Source organism: Oncorhynchus mykiss, chromosome 5 (assembly GCF_013265735.2).
Source record: "Oncorhynchus mykiss isolate Arlee chromosome 5, USDA_OmykA_1.1, whole genome shotgun sequence".
Lineage (NCBI taxonomy): Eukaryota > Metazoa > Chordata > Actinopteri > Salmoniformes > Salmonidae > Oncorhynchus > Oncorhynchus mykiss.
In genome coordinates this window covers 4,091,628-4,109,692 of record NC_048569.1, presented here as the reverse complement: position 1 = coordinate 4,109,692, position 18,065 = coordinate 4,091,628, and the positions used below count along the sequence as shown (strand labels likewise).

The window sequence follows — 18,065 nt, the reverse complement described above, 5'->3', positions numbered from 1 at the left end:
GGGATTATTACCAGTCTGTTCTATCAGTCTGTTCTAACTAGGAGTTATTACCAGTCTGTTCTAACTAGGGGATTATTATCAGTCTGTTCTAACTAGGGGGTTATTACCAGTCTGTTCTAACTAGGGGGTTATTACCAGTCTGTTCTAACTAGGGGGTTATTACCAGTCTGTTCTAACTAGGGGGTTATTACCAGTCTGTTCTAACTAGAGGTTATTACCAGTCTGTTCTAACTACAGGGTTATTACCAGTCTGTTCTAACTAGAGGTTATTACCAGTCTGTTCTAACTACATTGTTATTAGCAGTCTGTTCTAACTAGGGGGTTATTAGCAGTCTGTTCTAACTAGGGGTTTATTACCAGTCTGTTCTAACTATTGGGTTAATACCAGTCAGTTCTATCAGTCTGTTCTAACTAGGGGTTATTACCAGTCTGTTCTATTAGTCTGTTCTAACTAGGGTGTTATTACCGGTTATTAGCTGACTGAGATCTTAATGTCTTCACTTCAGAATAAACCATATTAAACACAAATTCTCATTTGATACACTTTGATATTGGGGTTTAATATTGGTTTTCATTTATATTACTAACAGTACGATTAATATAATTTTGGAGACTCTCTTTTCTATCGACAGACTGACTGACACACGGAGACGAGTGTAACGAGTGTATAGTAGATTTAACAGGTGTATTCTGTATAGTAGATTTAACAGGTGCATTCTGTATAGTAGATTTAACAGGTTTATTCTGTATAGTAGATTTAACAGGTGTATTCTGTATAGTAGATTTAACAGGTGTATTCTGTATAGTAGATTTAACAGGTGTATTCTGTATAGTAGATTTAACAGGTTTATTCTGTATAGTAGATTTAACAGGTGCATTCTGTATAGTAGATTTAACAGGTTTATTCTGTATAGTAGATTTAACAGGTGTATTCTGTATAGTAGATTTAACAGGTGTATTCTGTATAGTAGATTTAACAGGTGTATTCTGTATAGTAGATTTAACAGGTTTATTCTGTAGAGTAGATTTAACAGGTGCATTCTGTATAGTAGATTTAACAGGTGTATTCTGTATAGTAGATGTAACAGGTGTATTCTGTATAGTAGATTTAACAGGTTTATTCTGTATAGTAGATTTAACAGGTGTATTCTGTATAGTAGATTTAACAGGTGTATTCTGTATAGTAGATTTAACAGGTTTATTCTGTAGAGTAGATTTAACAGGTGCATTCTGTATAGTAGATTTAACAGGTGTATTCTGTATAGTAGATGTAACAGGTGTATTCTGTATAGTAGATGTAACAGGTGTATTCAGTATAGTAGATTTAACAGGTGTATTCTGTATAGTAGATTTAACAGGTGCATTCTGTATAGTAGATTTAACAGGTGTATTCTGTATAGTAGATTTAACAGGTGTATTCTGTATAGTAGATTTAACAGGTTTACACTGAATAGTAGATTTAACAGGTTTATTCTGTATAGTAGATTTAACAGGTGCATTCTGTATAGTAGATTTAACAGGTTTACACTGAATAGTAGATTTAACAGGTTTATTCTGTATAGTAGATTTAACAGGTGCATTCTGTATAGTAGATTTAACAGGTTTACACTGAATAGTAGATTTAATGCATGTATTTGTACGCGATACATTTTGCAGCTGCCGACTTCTTATTGTTCTGCGAAAATGTATTTTTCTTCTTGCTGTTCTTACCATACTAATATCCCTGGCCAGTTCCCAATCTGCCAGATGTGTTTTACCAGTGATTCAGAGGGGCTCAGTGCTTATTCACATCACATTGTTGTTCTATTGTTCTCTGTTTGTTGACATGTTTTCATCCCTCAGAGACAGATGCGTCTGTTGGAGAAACGGGTGGTAAACATGTCTCACTGTCATAGTGTGTCTGAGGAAGTCTGTCATAGTGTGTCTGAGGAAGTTTGACTGTCGTAGTGTGTCTGAGGAAATCTGACTGTCATAGGGTGTCTGAGGAAGTCTGACTGTCATAGGATGTCTGAGGAAATCTGACTGTCATAGGGTGTTTCAGGAAGTCTGACTGTCATAGGGTGTTTCAGGAAGTCTGACTGTCATAGGATTTTTCAGGAAGTCTGACTGTCATCGTGTGTCTGAGGAAGTCTGACTGTCATAGGGTGTCGAAGCAAGTCTCTCATAGTGTGTCTGAGGAAGTCTGTCATGGTGTGTCTGAGGAAGTCTGTCATGGTGTGTCTGAGGAAGTCTGTCATCGTGTGTCTGAGGAAGTCTGACTGTCATAGGGTGTCGAAGCAAGTCTCTCATAGTGTGTCTGAGGAAGTCTGTCATGGTGTGTCTGAGGAAGTCTGTCATAGTGTGTCTGAGGAAGTCTGACTGTCATAGGGTGTTTCAATAAGTCTGACTGTCATAGTGTGTCTGAGGAAGTCTGTCTGTCATAAGGTATCTGAGGAATTCTGTCATAGGGTGTCTGAGGAAATCTGACTGTCTTAGGGTGTTTCAAGAAGTCTGACTGTCATAGTGTGTCTGAGGAAGTCTGACTGTCATAGGGTGTTTCAGGAAGTCTGACTGTCATAGGGTGTTTCAGGAAGTCTGACTGTAATAGTGGGTCTGAGGAAGTCTGACTGTCATAGTGTGTCTGAGGAAGTCTGACTGTCATAGGGTCTTTCAGGAAGTGTGAATGTCATCGTGTGTCTGAGGAAATTTGACTGTCATAGGATGTCGAAGCAAGTCTCTCATAGTGTGTCTGAGGAAGTCTGTCATGGTGTGTCTGAGGAGGTCTGTCATGGTGTGTCTGAGGAAGTCTGTCATAGTGTGTCTGGGGAAGTCTGACTGTCAGAGGGTGTTTCAAGATGTCTGACTGTCATAGTGTGTCTGAGGAAGTATGTCTGTCATAAGGTATCTGAGGAAGTCTGTCATAGGGTGTCTGAGGAAATCTGACTGTCATAGGGTGTTTCAAGAAGTCTGACTGTCATAGTGTGTCTGAGAAAGTCTGACTGTCATAGGATTTTTCAGGAAGTCTGACTGTCATCGTGTGTCTGAGGAAGTCTGACTGTCATAGGGTGTCGAAGCAAGTCTCTCATAGTGTGTCTGAGGAAGTCTGTCATGGTGTGTCTGAGGAAGTCTGTCATGGTGTGTCTGAGGAAGTCTGTCAAATCAGTGATTAGAAGGTGCCATATAACACAACACAACAGGACAGGACAGGCTTCATTGACCTGTAACACAACACAACAGGACAGGACAGGACAGGCTTTATTGACCTGTAACACAACACAACAGGACAGGACAGGACAGGACAGGACAGGCTTTATAGACCTTTAACACAACACAACAGGACAGGACAGGCTTTATAGACCTATAACACAACACAACAGGACAGGACAGAGCAGGACAGGCTTTATTGACCTGTAACACAACAGGACAGGACAGGACAGGCTTTATTGACCTGTAACACAACAGGACAGGACAGGACAGGACAGAACAGGACAGGACAGGCTTTATAGACCTATAACACAACACAACAGGACAGGACAGGCTTTATAGACCTATAACACAACACAACAGGACAGGACAGGCTTTATAGACCTATAACACAATACAACAGGACAGGACAGGACAGGCTTTATTGACCTGTAACACAACAGAACAGGACAGGACAGGACAGGACAGGCTTTATTGACCTGTAACACAACAGAACAGGACAGGACAGGACAGAACAGAACAGGACAGGACAGGCTTTATAGGCCTATAACACAACACAACAGGACAGGACAGGACAAGACAGGACAAGACAGGACAGGACAGGCTTTATAGACCTATAACACAACATAACAGAACAGGACAGGACAGGACAGGACAGGACAGGACAGAACAGAACAGAACAGGACATTCTTTATTGACCTATAACACAACACAACAGAACACAACAGGACAGGACAGGACAGGACAGGCTTTATAGACCTATAATACAGGAGAACATGACAGGACAGGCTTTATTGACCTATAACACAACACAACAGGACAGGCTTTATAGACCTATAACACAACAGAACAGGACAAGACAGGACAGGAGAGGGCAAGACAGGACAGGACAGGACAAGACAGGACAGGACAGGACAGGCTTTATTGACCTGTAACACAACAGGACAGGACAGGACAGGACAGGACAGAACAGAACAGGACAGGACAGGCTTTATAGACCTATAACACAACACAACAGGACAGGACAGGACAAGACAGGACAAGACAGGACAGGACAGGCTTTATAGACCTATAACACAACAGAACAGAACAGGACAGGACAGGACAGGACAGGACAGGACAGAACAGAACAGAACAGGACATGACAGGACAGGCTTTATTGACCTATAACACAACACAACAGAACACAACAGGACAGGACAGGACAGGCTTTATAGACCTATAACACAGGAGAACATGACAGGACAGGCTTTATTGACCTATAACACAACACAACAGGACAGGACAGGACAGGACAGGACAGGTTTTATAGACATATAACACAACAGAACAGGACAAGACAGGACAGGAGAGGGCAAGACAGGACAGGACAGGACAAGACAGGACAGGACAGGACAGGCTTTATAGACCTGTAACACAACACAACAGAACAGAACAGGACAGGACAGGACAGGCTTTATTGACCTGTAACACAACAGAACAGGACAGGACAAGACAGGACAGGACAAGACAGGACAAGACAGGACAGGACAGGACAGGACAGGCACAACAGATTTGAGGTAGAATACATGGATGAATGGAGAACAAGTGAACGTATGTGCAAATCAGTGATTAGAAGGTGCCAGCAAGAGAATCAAATCAGTGATTAGAAGGTGCCAGCAAGAGAATCAAATCAGTGATTAGAAGGTGCCAGCAAGAGAATCAAACCAGTGATTAGAAGGTGCCAGCAAGAGAATCAAATCAATGATTAGAAGGTGCCAGCAAGAGAATCAAATCAGTGATTAGAAGGTGCTAGCAAGAGAATCAAATCAGTGATTAGAAGGTGCCAGCAAGATAATCAAATCAGTGATTAGAAGGTGCCAGCAAGATAATCAAACCAGTGATTAGAAGGTGCCAGCAAGAGAATCAAACCAGTGATTAGAAGGTGCCAGCAAGAGAATCAAATCAATGATTAGAAGGTGCCAGCAAGAGAATCAAATCAGTGATTAGAAGGTGCCAGCAAGAGAATCAAATCAGTGATTAGAAGGTGCCAGCAAGAGAATCAAATCAGTGATTAGAAGGTGCCAGCAAGATAATCAAACCAGTGATTAGAAGGTGCCAGCAAGAGAATCAAATCAGTGATTAGAAGGTGCCAGCAAGAGAATCAAATCAGTGATTAGAAGGTGCCAGCAAGAGAATAAAATCAGTGATTAGAAGGTGCCAGCAAGAGAATCAAATCAGTGATTAGAAGGTGCCAGCAAGAGAATCAAATCAGTGATTAGAAGGTGCCAGCAAGAGAATAAAATCAGTGATTAGAAGGTGCTAGCAAGAGAATCAAATCGATAATTAATTTCCTCGGGTGACATTTTGTTTGTTTGTCTACTGCTTGAAATTAAGAGGGGTTGGAAGCAAGGCAGAATCACAATATACGTAGTTTAGTTTCTCAACTGGCTTTAGTCATACAGTATTCACACACAGAAAATCCATTCAGAGCCTCCCGAGTGGCGCAGCGGTCTAAGGCACTGCATCTCAGTGCTAGAGGAGTCACTACAGACCCTGGTTCAGCGGTCTAAGACACTACATCTCAGTGTTAGAGGTGTCACTACAGACCCTGGTTCAGAGGTCTAAGACACTGCATCTCAGTGATAGAGGAGTCACTACAGACCCTGGTTCAGCGGTCTAAGGCACTGCATCTCAGTGCTAGAGGTGTCACTACAGACCCTGGTTCAGCGGTCTAAGACACTACATCTCAGTGTTAGAGGTGTCACTACAGACCCTGGTTCAGCGGTCTAAGACACTGCATCTCAGTGCTAGAGGTGTCACTACTGTCCCTGGTTCAGAGGTCTAAGACACTGCATCTCAGTGATAGAGGAGTCACTACAGACCCTGGTTCAGCGGTCTAAGGCACTGCATCTCAGTGATAGAGGAGTCACTACAGACCCTGGTTCAGCGGTCTAAGACACTACATCTCAGTGTTAGAGGTGTCACTACAGACCCTGGTTCAGAGGTCTAAGACACTGCATCTCAGTGATAGAGGAGTCACTACAGACCCTGGTTCAGCGGTCTAAGGCACTGCATCTCAGTGCTAGAGGTGTCACTACTGACTCTGGTTCAGAGGTCTAAGACACTACATCTCAGTGTTAGAGGTGTCACTACAGACCCTGGTTCAGAGGTCTAAGACACTGCATCTCAGTGTTAGAGGTGTCACTACAGACCCCGGTTCAGCAGTCTAAGACACTGCATCACAGTGCTTGAGGTGTCACTACAGACCCGGGTTCAGCAGTCTAAGGCACTGCATCTCAGTGCTAGAGGTGTCACTACAGACCCTGGTTCAGAGGTCTCAGACACTGCATCACAGTGCTTGACGTGTCACTACAGACCCGGGTTCAGCGGTCTAAGGCACTGCATCACAGTGCTTGAGGTGTCACTGTCACTTCCTGTTCTAGCACACAGGCATCAAATTAAGATCCTACATGTGTAGTAGTGACAACTAGACACTGAATGGATAAGTAGTCATATCACTGTAATATGAAGAAAATTATGTCATCCACTGATACTTGTTACCAAGCTGTCATCCTCTGATACTTGTTACCAAGCTGTCATCCACTGATACTTGTTACCAAGCTGTCATCCTCTGATTCTTGTTACCAAGCTGTCATCCTCTGATTCTTGTTACCAAGCTGTCATCCACTGATACTTGTTACCAAGCTGTCATCCTCTGATACTTGTTACCAAGCTGTCATCCACTGATACTTGTTACCAAGCTGTCATCCTCTGATACTTGTTACCAAGCTGTCATCCATTGATACTTGTTCCCAAGCTGTCATCCACTGACACTTGTTCCCAAGCTGTCATCCATTGATACTTGTTCCCAAGCTGTCATCCACTGACACTTGTTCCCAAGCTGTCATCCACTGACACTTGTTCCCAAGCTGTCATCCACCTGTTTTTTTCCTGAGTATTCTGTTACTGACTTCATCTTCTTCTGTATTCTGTTCCCCTAACCCTGACCCCAACCCTGACCCTAACCCTGACCCCAACCCTGACCCTAACCCTGACCCCAACCCTGACCCTAACCCTGACCCCAACCCTGACCCTAACCCTGACACCAACCCTGACCCCAACCCTGACCCTAACCCTAACCCTGTATCTCTCTCTCTACAGTTCCTGAAATAACCCCAACCCTACCCCTAACCCTAACCCTGACACCAACCCTGACCCCAACCCTGACCCTAACCCTAACCCTGACACCAACCCTGACCCCAACCCTGACCCTAAATCTCTCTCTCTACAGTTCCTGAAATAACCCCAACCCTACCCCTAACCCTAACCCTGACACCAACCCTGACCCCAACCCTGACCCTAACCTTAACCCTGTATCTCTCTCTCTACAGTTCCTGAAATAACCCCAACCCTACCCCTAACCCTAACCCTGACACCAACCCTGACCCCAACCCTGACCCTAACCCTAACCCTGTATCTCTCTCTCTACAGTTCCTGAAATAACCCCAACCCTACCCCTAACCCTAACCCTGACACCAACCCTGACCCCAACCCTGACCCTAACCTTAACCCTGTATCTCTCTCTCTACAGTTCCTGAAATAACCCCAACCCTACCCCTAACCCTAACCCTGACACCAACCCTGACCCCAACCCTGACCCTAACCTTAACCCTGTATCTCTCTCTCTACAGTTCCTGAAATAACCCCAACCCTAACCCTAACCCTGACACCAACCCTGACCCCAACCCTGACCCTAACCCTGACCCCAACCCTGACCCTAACCCTGACCCCAACCCTGACCCTAACCCTAACCCTGTATCTCTCTCTCTACAGTTCCTGAAATAACCCCAACCCTACCCCTAACCTTAACCCTAACCTTAACCCTGTATCTCTCTCTCGACAGTTCCTGAAATAACCCCAACCCTAACCAATAACCATACACATAAATCTAAGCCTACACCTACATCTACGTTTATACCTAACCCCCAACCCTCTTTCTTCTCTCTCTACAGTGCCACCCCAGTTCCTGAACTACCCCACCAACACGTATTCCTATGAGAGTACGGACATGGAGCTGGAGTGCGCTGTAACGGGGAACCCTCCTCCCACGGTGCGTTGGATGAAGAACGGAGAGGAGGTCATCCCCAGTGACTACTTCCAGATCGTTGTGAGTTAAACAAACCAAAGGACTGTGTGTGTGTGTGTGTGTGTGTGTGTGTGTGTGTGTGTGTGTGTGTGTGTGTGTGTGTGTGTGTGTGTGTGTGTGTGTGTGTGTGTGTGTCCATGTATGGTAATATATAGTACCTCAACCGTATATAATATCATTTTTCTGTGTCGGTACTGATTGTCTTGTGGAGCGGTTGTTGTTTAGCAGAAGACAAACTTCACATTATACCTTCATGTACATTGAACAATCAAATAGCATTCTAAGTGTTAAACCTGCGTCTTTAGGATGGCAGTAACCTCCAGATCCTTGGTCTGGTGAAGTCAGATGAAGGTTTCTATCAGTGTGTGGCTGAGAACGAAGCAGGGAACGCCCAGGCTATGGCCCAGCTCATACTGAGAGAGCCAGGTAAGAGACAGCCCTAACCAGGCCATGCCAAGCTAAACTTCTCTCTGTGTCTCAGCTAAACCTCTCTCTGTGTGTCTCAGCATAATGTCTCTCTCTCTGTGTCTCAGCTTAATGTCTCTCTCTGTGCTGCATCTCTCTCTCTCTGTCTCTCTCTGTCTCTCTCTCTCTCTCTCTCTCTCTCTCTCTCTCTCTCTCTCTCTCTCTCCATCTCTCTCTCTCTCTCTCTGTGTGTGTGTCTCAGCTCCATCTCTCTCTCTCTCTCTCTGTGTGTCTCAGCTCCATCTCGCTCTCTCTCTCTCTCTCTCTGTGTGTGTCTCAGCTCCATCTCTCTCTCTCTCTGTGTGTGTCTCAGCTCCATCTCTCCCTCTCTCTCTCTCTGTGTGTGGCTCAGCTCCACCTCTAAATCTCGCTCAGTTTAACACACACCAACACACACCAATACACACCAACACACACCGACACACACCAACACACACTGGCACACACCAACACACACCGACACACACCAACCTTTCCTCACCCTCCCCTCCTCAACCTCCCCTCCTCCATCCCTCTTCCTCACACTCCCCTCCTCACCCTCCCTTCCTCAACCTCCCCTCCTCCTTCCCTCTTCCTCTTCCTCACCCTCCACTCCTCCATCCCTCCTCCTCACCCTCCTCCTCCTCACCCTCCCCTCCCCACCCTCCATTCCTCCTCCTCTTCACCCTTCACTCCTCCTCCTCCTCACCCTTCACTCCTCCATTCCTCCTCCTCCTCACCCTCCACTCCTCCATTTCTCCTCCTCCTCACCCTCCACTCCTCCATTTCTCCTCCTGCTCACCCTTCACTCCTCCATTCCTCCTCCTCCTCACCCTTCACTCCTCCATTCCTCCTCCTCCTCACCCTTCACTCCTCCATTCCTCCTCCTCACTATTCACTCCTCCATTCCTCCTCCTCCTCACCCTTCACTCCTCCAGTCCTCCTCCTCCTCACTCTTCACTCCTCCATTCCTCCTCCTCCTCACCCTCCACTCCTCCATTCCTCCTCCTCACCCTCCCCTCCTCACCCTTCAGTCCTCCATTCCTACTCCTCCTCACCCTCCACTCCTCCATTCCTCCTCCTCACCCTCCCCTCCTCACCCTTCAGTCCTCCATTCCTCCTCCTCCTCACCCTCCACTCCTCCATTCCTCCTCCTCACCCTCCCCTCCTCACCCTTCAGTCCTCCATTCCTCCTCCTCCTCACCCTTGCCAGCCTGGAGTCAATGTGACACCAACTCTTTGTGATTCAAAGGATGTCCTAATATGGGCACCGAAGGCTTGTTTCTCTGTGACACAGTGTCTTCATCTGGCCCGTAGACATAGAAAGGTCAGTGGGAGGCTGCAGCAATGACTCAGTGATGTTGTTGATTTATTTTGACATTCACACGCAAAGTTGTTACTCAACGGAGAAGGGCAAAATTAGCATGTGTGAAATGATGTTTTGAGTCAGGGTCAGAGTTGGGACACCACAAACTCCCATCTGTTCAACTACCATCTGTTGAACTCCAATATGTTCAACTCCCGTCTGTTCAACTCCTAGCTGTTAAACTCCCGTCTGTTCAACTCCCATCTGTTCAACTCCCATCTATTCAACTCCCGTCTGTTCAACTCCTAGCTGTTAAACTCCTAGCTGTTAAACTCCTAGCTGTTAAACTCCCGTCTGTTCAACTCCCGTCTGTTCAACTCCCATCTGTTCAACTCCCATCTGTTCACCTCCCATCTATTCAACTCCCGTCTGTTCAACTCCTAACTGTTAAACTCCTAGCTGTTAAACTTCTAGCTGCTCAACTCCTATCTGTTTGGGTATACTCTGGTCGGCATCGCGGGTACGATTCATGTTCTCGGGAATCTCGGGTCCATTGATGTGTACACTATACTTTATGTCCAAGCAAAAGGAGATGTTGGTACATCTGTCCCCTACTGTCCATATAAGGCTAAATCGTCCCTCCCACCTAACCCATATCCCTCTTCTAAATCCTGCTTTTACTTAGGAGAATTACAGATATCCAGATTGGTGTCATTTTAGAGTGTAGCATCTCCCTGCACTGGGATTTGAAGTTCAGTAATAGTACATCCTGTTCTGTCCCTTGACACACACATCAACATGCTGTCACCCTGTTCTCTTCCTGTCGTAGATACAGGACCATGTTCTCTTCCTGTCGTAGATACAGGACCCTGTTCTCTTCCTGTCGTAGATACAGGACCCTGTTCTATTCCTGTCGTAGATACAGGACCCTGTTCTCTTCCTGTCGTAGATACAGGACCCTGTTCTCTTCCTGTCGTAGATACAGGACCCTGTTCTCTTCCTTGTCTAGATACAGAGCCCTGTTCCCTCCTTGTCTAGATACAGAGCCCTGTTCCCTCCTTGTCTAGATACAGAGCCCTGTTCCCTCCTTGTCTTAGATACAGAGCCCTGTTCCCTCCTTGTCTTAGATACAGAGCCCTGTTCCCTCCTTGTCTAGATGCAGAGCCCTGTTCCCTCCTTGTCTAGATACAGAGCCCTGTTCCCTCCTTGTCGTAGATGCAGAGCCCTGTTCCCTCCTTGTCTTAGATACAGAGCCCTGTTACCTCCTTGTCTAGATACAGAGTCCTGTTCCCTCTTTGTCTAGATACAGAGCCCTGTTCCCTCCTTGTCTAGATACAGAGCCCTGTTCCCTCCTTGTCGTAGATACAGAGCCCTGTTCCCTCCTTGTCTAGATACAGAGCCCTGTTCCCTCCTTGTCTCAGATACAGAGCCCTGTTCCCTCCTTGTCTAGATACAGAGCCCTGTTCCCTCCTTGTCTAGATACAGAGCCCTGTTCCCTCCTTGTCTAGATACAGAGCCCTGTTCCCTCCTTGTCGTAGATACAGAGCCCTGTTCCCTCCTTGTCTAGATACAGAGCCCTGTTGCCTCCTTGTCTCAGATACAGAGCCCTGTTCCCTCCTTGTCTAGATACAGAGCCCTGTTCCCTCCTTGTCGTAGATACAGAGCCCTGTTCCCTCCTTGTCTAGATACAGAGCCCTGTTCCCTCCTTGTCTCAGATACAGAGCCCTGTTCCCTCCTTGTCTAGATACAGAGCCCTGTTCCCTCCTTGTCTAGATACAGATCCCTGTTCCCTCCTTGTCTAGATACAGAGTCATGTTCCCTCCTTGTCGTAGATACAGAGCCCTGTTCCCTCCTTGTCGTAGATACAGAGCCCTGTTCCCTCCTTGTCTTAGATACAGAGTCTTTCAACACCTGACCCAACAGCTGGAATGGTGTCTGCTGCTGTGCACGCTGGGTAACATCTGAGAGAGCAGACCTGTCATGTCTCCCTGCATCACACCCACTGTCTGTTCTCCCAATGACTTGTTGGGCTTCATTCAATTAGACAGTCTCCCTCTTATATTCTCAGACCGTATCGGTGTGCTCCGACATGCTAAGCTACTGCTGTGTGTGTGTGTATGTGTGTGTGTGTGTGTGTGTGTGTGTGTGTGTGTGTGTGTGTGTGTGTGTGTGTGTGTGTGTGTGTGTGTGTGTGTGTGTGTGTGTGTGTGTACGCCGACATGGTGAGGTAGGAATCCTCCGGTGGTACTAGGGTCTGTCTGTCTGTCTGTCTGTCTGTCTGTCTGTCTCTCTGTCTGTCTCTCTGTCTGTCTGTCTGTCTGTCTGTCTGTCTGTCTGTCTGTCTGTCTGTCTGCTTGCCTGTTAGTTGGATCTGGAGTTGTTATTAGTTGAATAATTTACCAGCATATGGAGACAGATTCAGATTTTGATCAGGTTGCCGAATATGGGTATGTTGGAGGAATACATGGCCCGACATGGCTGGGGGTTTTATCAGGTTTAATGGGACTATATGGCCCGACATGGTCCTGTATGGCTGTGCTGGGGGTTTTATCAGGTTTAATGGGACTATATGGCCCGACATGGCTGGGGGTTTTATCAGGTTTAATGGGACTATATGGCCCGACATGGTCCTATATGGCTGTGCTGGGGGGTTTATCAGGTTTAATGGGACTATATGGCCCGACATGGCTGGTGGTTTTATCAGTTTTAATGGCAATGCATGGCCCTGTATGGCTGTGCTGGGGGTTTTATCAGGTTTAATGGGAATATATGGCCCTTTATGGCTGGGGATTTTATCAGGTTTAATGGGAATGCATGGCCCTGTATGGCTGTGCTGGGGGTTTTATCAGGTTTAATGGGAATGCATGGTCCTGTATGGCTGTGCTGGTGGTTTTATCAGGTTTAATGGGAATGCATGGTCCTGTATGGCTGTGCTGGGGGTTTTATCAGGTTTAATGGGAATGCATGGTCCTGTATGGCTGTGCTGGTGGTTTTATCAGGTTTAATGGGAATGCATGGTCCTGTATGGCTGTGTTGGTGGTTTTATCAGGTTTAATGGGAATGCATGGTCCTGTATGGCTGTGCTGGGGGTTTTATCAGGTTTAATGGGAATGCATGATCCTGTATGGCTGGGGATTTTATCAGGTTTAATGGGAATGCATGGCCCTGTATGGCTGTTCTGGGGGTTTTATCAGGTTTAATGGGAATGCATGGCCCTGTATGGCTGTGCTGGGGGTTTTATCAGGTTTAATGGGAATGCATGGCCCTGTATGGCTGGGGGTTTTATGTCTCTTTTTCAGCAAATGCAGGGGTGTGAGAGTTCTACCCTGCTTAAAGCTCTGTTACTGCCCAGGAGTTAATTTAGCCTTTCACTCAACCCTCTCTTGTCGTACAAAGTTATTCTTTAATGACTGTCAAATCACTGAGCTGTAGCCGTTTCCATCCATCTAACGAGGAATGTTTCATTAAGGAAGTATTTCAACAGGAAGGAAAAGTGTTAACAATTAAGAAAAAAGTCCCCATTGGGACTCCGACACTGATACAGTCTTAATCTGAACCTTTAGATGATCCTAGAGGAGAGTCACTTCCCTGTTTTCCTTTCATTCTCTTTTTTGAATCACTGCTCCAACAACGCGAGGGGCCTCCCCTGGGCCTTAGCTGAGAACAGCGGTAACAGCAGATGACTGAGCAACTCAACGTCTTTTGAACAGGCCGACACAAAGACTCACCGAATAAACAGGCCGACACAAAGACTCACCGAATGAACAGGCCGACACAAAGACTCACCGAATTAACAGGCCGACACAAAGACTCACCGAATTAACAGAAAACAATCAGAGCAGCTAGAGGAAGCCAGACTGGCAGTTGGAGTCAGAAACCCCCAGTTACCGTCGCCACGGAAACACCACGGAAACACCCCCCCCCCCTGCCCCCCGCCATGGCCCACAGCATGCTCCATCAGCCAGTCAGCTGCTACCATGAACCCGAGGGATCAGGTGAGGGGAGGATTACCCTCGAGTAGGCCCTAGTGATGCCAGGCATTCTGTTACCACAGAACCCCCCCCCCCCCCCTCCTCCTCACCTTCTCATATCAACACCTCAAGTCTCTCCTGACTCCTGTCACCCAGTAACCCCAGCACCACCACCCCCCCCCCCCCCCCCCCACACACACACACACACACACAACCCTCCCCCTCATGTCTCACCCAGTAACCCCCCCCCCTCCCCCTCATGTCTCACCCAGTAACCCCCCCCCCTCTCCCCCTCATGTCTCACCCAGTAAAGGGTAATAGAACTATGGGTAGCAGGCTTCATTGGGAGCGATACAGAGAGGGAGGTCCTTGATGGACACACAGGAACTTGTTGGACCTCTCATTCTTCAGAGCAATACAGAGAGGGAGGTCCTTGATGGACACACAGGAGCTTGTTGGACCTCTCATTCTTCAGAGCAATACAGAGAGGGAGGTCCTTGATGGACACACAGGAGCTTGTTGGACCTCTCATTCTTCGGAGTGTTGATTGTGTCGATGTGATCCACACATGATGTTAATTATATTGGGGGAAAATGAAGGGCAAGAGAGAGACGGTGAGACGGTGAGAGAGTGTGTGAGAAGCTGAGCATGTTCCAGACAGAACCGGTGTGTTGGGTTTCATTCATAACATTTAGGGAATTGAGCCGGTCTCACCACAGATCAATAATGTTCAATAAACCACCACAGATCATTAATGTTCAATAAACCACCACAGATCATTAATGTTCAATAAACCACCACAGATCATTAATGTTCAATAAACCACTACAGATCATTAATGTTCAATAAACCACTACAGATCAATAATGTTCAATAAACCACTACAGATCAATAATGTTCAATACACAACTCCAGATCATTAATGTTCAATAAACCACTACAGATCATTAATGTTCAATACACAACTCCAGATCATTAATGTTCAATAAACCACTACAGATCATTAATGTTCAATACACAACTCCAGATCATTAATGTTCAATACACAACTACAGATCATTAATGTTCAATACACAACTCCAGATCATTAATGTTCAATAAACCACTACAGATCATTAATGTTCAATAAACAACTCCAGATCATTAATGTTCAATAAACCACCACAGATCAATAATGTTCAATAAACCACTACAGATCATTAATGTTCAATAAACCACCACAGATCAATAATGTTCAATAAACCACTACAGATCATTAATGTTCAATAAACCACCACAGATCAATAATGTTCAATAAACCACTACAGATCATTAATGTTCAATAAACCACCACAGATCAATAATGTTCAATAAACCACTACAGATCATTAATGTTCAATAAACCACCCCAGATCATTAATGTTCAATAAACAACTCCAGATCATTAATGTTCAATAAACCACCACAGATCAATAATGTTCAATAAACCACTACAGATCATTAATGTTCAATAAACCACCACAGATCAATAATGTTCAATAAACCACTACAGATCATTAATGTTCAATAAACCACTACAGATCATTAATGTTCAATAAACCACTACAGATCAATAATGTTCAATAAACAACTACAGATCATTAATGTTCAATAAACAACTACAGATCAATACTGTTCAATAAACCACTACAGATCATTAATGTTCAATAAACCACCACAGATCATTAATGTTCAATACACAACTACAGATCAATAATGTTCAATAAACCACTACAGATCATTAATGTTCAATAAACCACTACAGATCATTAATGTTCAATAAACCACTACAGATCATTAATGTTCAATAAACCACTACAGATCATTAATGTTCAATAAACCACTACAGATCAATAATGTTCAATAAACCACTACAGATCATTAATGTTCAATAAACCACTACAGATCATTAATGTTCAATAAACCACCACAGATCATTAATGTTCAATAAACCACTACAGATCATTAATGTTCAATAAACCACTACAGATCATTAATGTTCAATAAACCACCACAGATCATTAATGTTCAATACACAACTACAGATCAATAATGTTCAATAAACCACTACAGATCAATAATGTTCAATAAACCACCACAGATCATTAATGTTCAATAAACCACCACAGATCAATAATGTTCAATAAACCACTACAGATCAATAATGTTCAATAAACCACCACAGATCAATAATGTTCAATAAACCACCACAGATCAATAATGTTCAATAAACCACCACATATCATTAATGTTCAATAAACCACCACAGATCATTAATGTTCAATAAACCACCACAGATCAATAATGTTCAATAAACCACTACAGATCATTAATGTTCAATAAACCACCACAGATCATTAATGTTCAATAAACCACCACAGATCATTAATGTTCAATAAACCACCACAGATCAATAATGTTCAATAAACCACTACAGATCAATAATGTTCAATAAACCACCACAGATCATTAATGTTCAATAAACCACCACAGATCAATAATATTCAATAAACCACTACAGATCATTAATGTTCAATACACAACTACAGATCAATAATGTTCAATAAACCACTACAGATCAATAATGTTCAATAAACCACCACAGATCATTAATGTTCAATAAACCACCACAGATCAATAATGTTCAATAAACCACTACAGATCAATAATGTTCAATACACAACTACAGATCATTAATGTTCAATAAACCACTACAGATCAATAATGTTCAATAAACCACTACAGATCAATAATGTTCAATAAACCACCACAGATCAATAATGTTCAATAAACCACTACAGATCATTAATGTTCAATAAACCACTACATATCATTAATGTTCAATAACTCACCACAGATCATTAATGTTCAATAAACCACTACAGATCAATAATGTTCAATAAACCACTACAGATCAATAATGTTCAATAAACCACCACAGATCAATAATGTTCAATACACAACTACAGATCAATAATGTTCAATAAACCACCACAGATCAATAATGTTCAATACACAACCACAGATCAATAATGTTCAATACACAACTACAGATCATTAATGTTCAATAAACCACTACAGATCAATAATGTTCAATAAACCACTACAGATCATTAATGTTCAATAAACCACTACAGATCAATAATGTTCAATAAACCACTACAGATCATTAATGTTCAATAAACAACTCCAGATCATTAATGTTCAATAAACCACTACAGATCATTAATGTTCAATAAACCACCACAGATCAATAATGTTCAATACTCAACCACAGATCAATAATGTTCAATACACAACTACAGATCATTAATGTTCAATAAACCACCACAGATCAATAATGTTCAATACACAACCACAGATCAATAATGTTCAATACACAACTCCAGATCATTAATGTTCAATAAACCACCACAGATCATTAATGTTCAATAAACAACTACAGATCATTAATGTTCAATAAACCACTACAGATCAATAATGTTCAATAAACCACTACAGATCATTAATGTTCAATAAACAACTCCAGATCATTAATGTTCAATAAACCACCACAGATCATTAATGTTCAATAAACCACTACAGATCATTAATGTTCAATAAACCACCACAGATCAATAATGTTCAATAAACCACCACAGGTCAATAATGTTCAATAAACCACTACAGATCAATAATGTTCAATAAACCACCACATATCAATAATGTTCAATACACAACTACAGATCATTAATGTTCAATAAACCACCACAGGTCAATAATGTTCAATAAACCACTACAGATCAATAATGTTCAATAAACCACTACAGATCAATAATGTTCAATAAACCACCACAGATCAATAATGTTCAATAAACCACCACATATCAATAATGTTCAATAAACCACTACAGATCATTAATGTTCAATAAACAACTCCAGATCATTAATGTTCAATAAACCACCACAGATCGATAATGTTCAATAAACCACCACAGATCAATAATGTTCAATAAACCACCACAGATCAATAATG

The 18,065-nt window shown here is 43.6% G+C and overlaps 1 protein-coding gene across 2 annotated transcripts in view; it reads left to right on the top strand.

The window, feature by feature from the left end:
* Window positions 1-18,065, top strand: part of LOC110513199 (netrin receptor DCC-like) — a 632,990-nt gene that overhangs the window by 307,839 nt on the left and 307,086 nt on the right. For both annotated transcript variants that reach the window (XM_036976622.1, XM_036976621.1), the window contains exons 6-7: window positions 8,178-8,332; window positions 8,617-8,737. In XM_036976622.1, coding sequence (XP_036832517.1) covers window positions 8,178-8,332; window positions 8,617-8,737 — 276 coding nt within the window. The remainder of the gene's footprint in view (window positions 1-8,177; window positions 8,333-8,616; window positions 8,738-18,065) is intronic.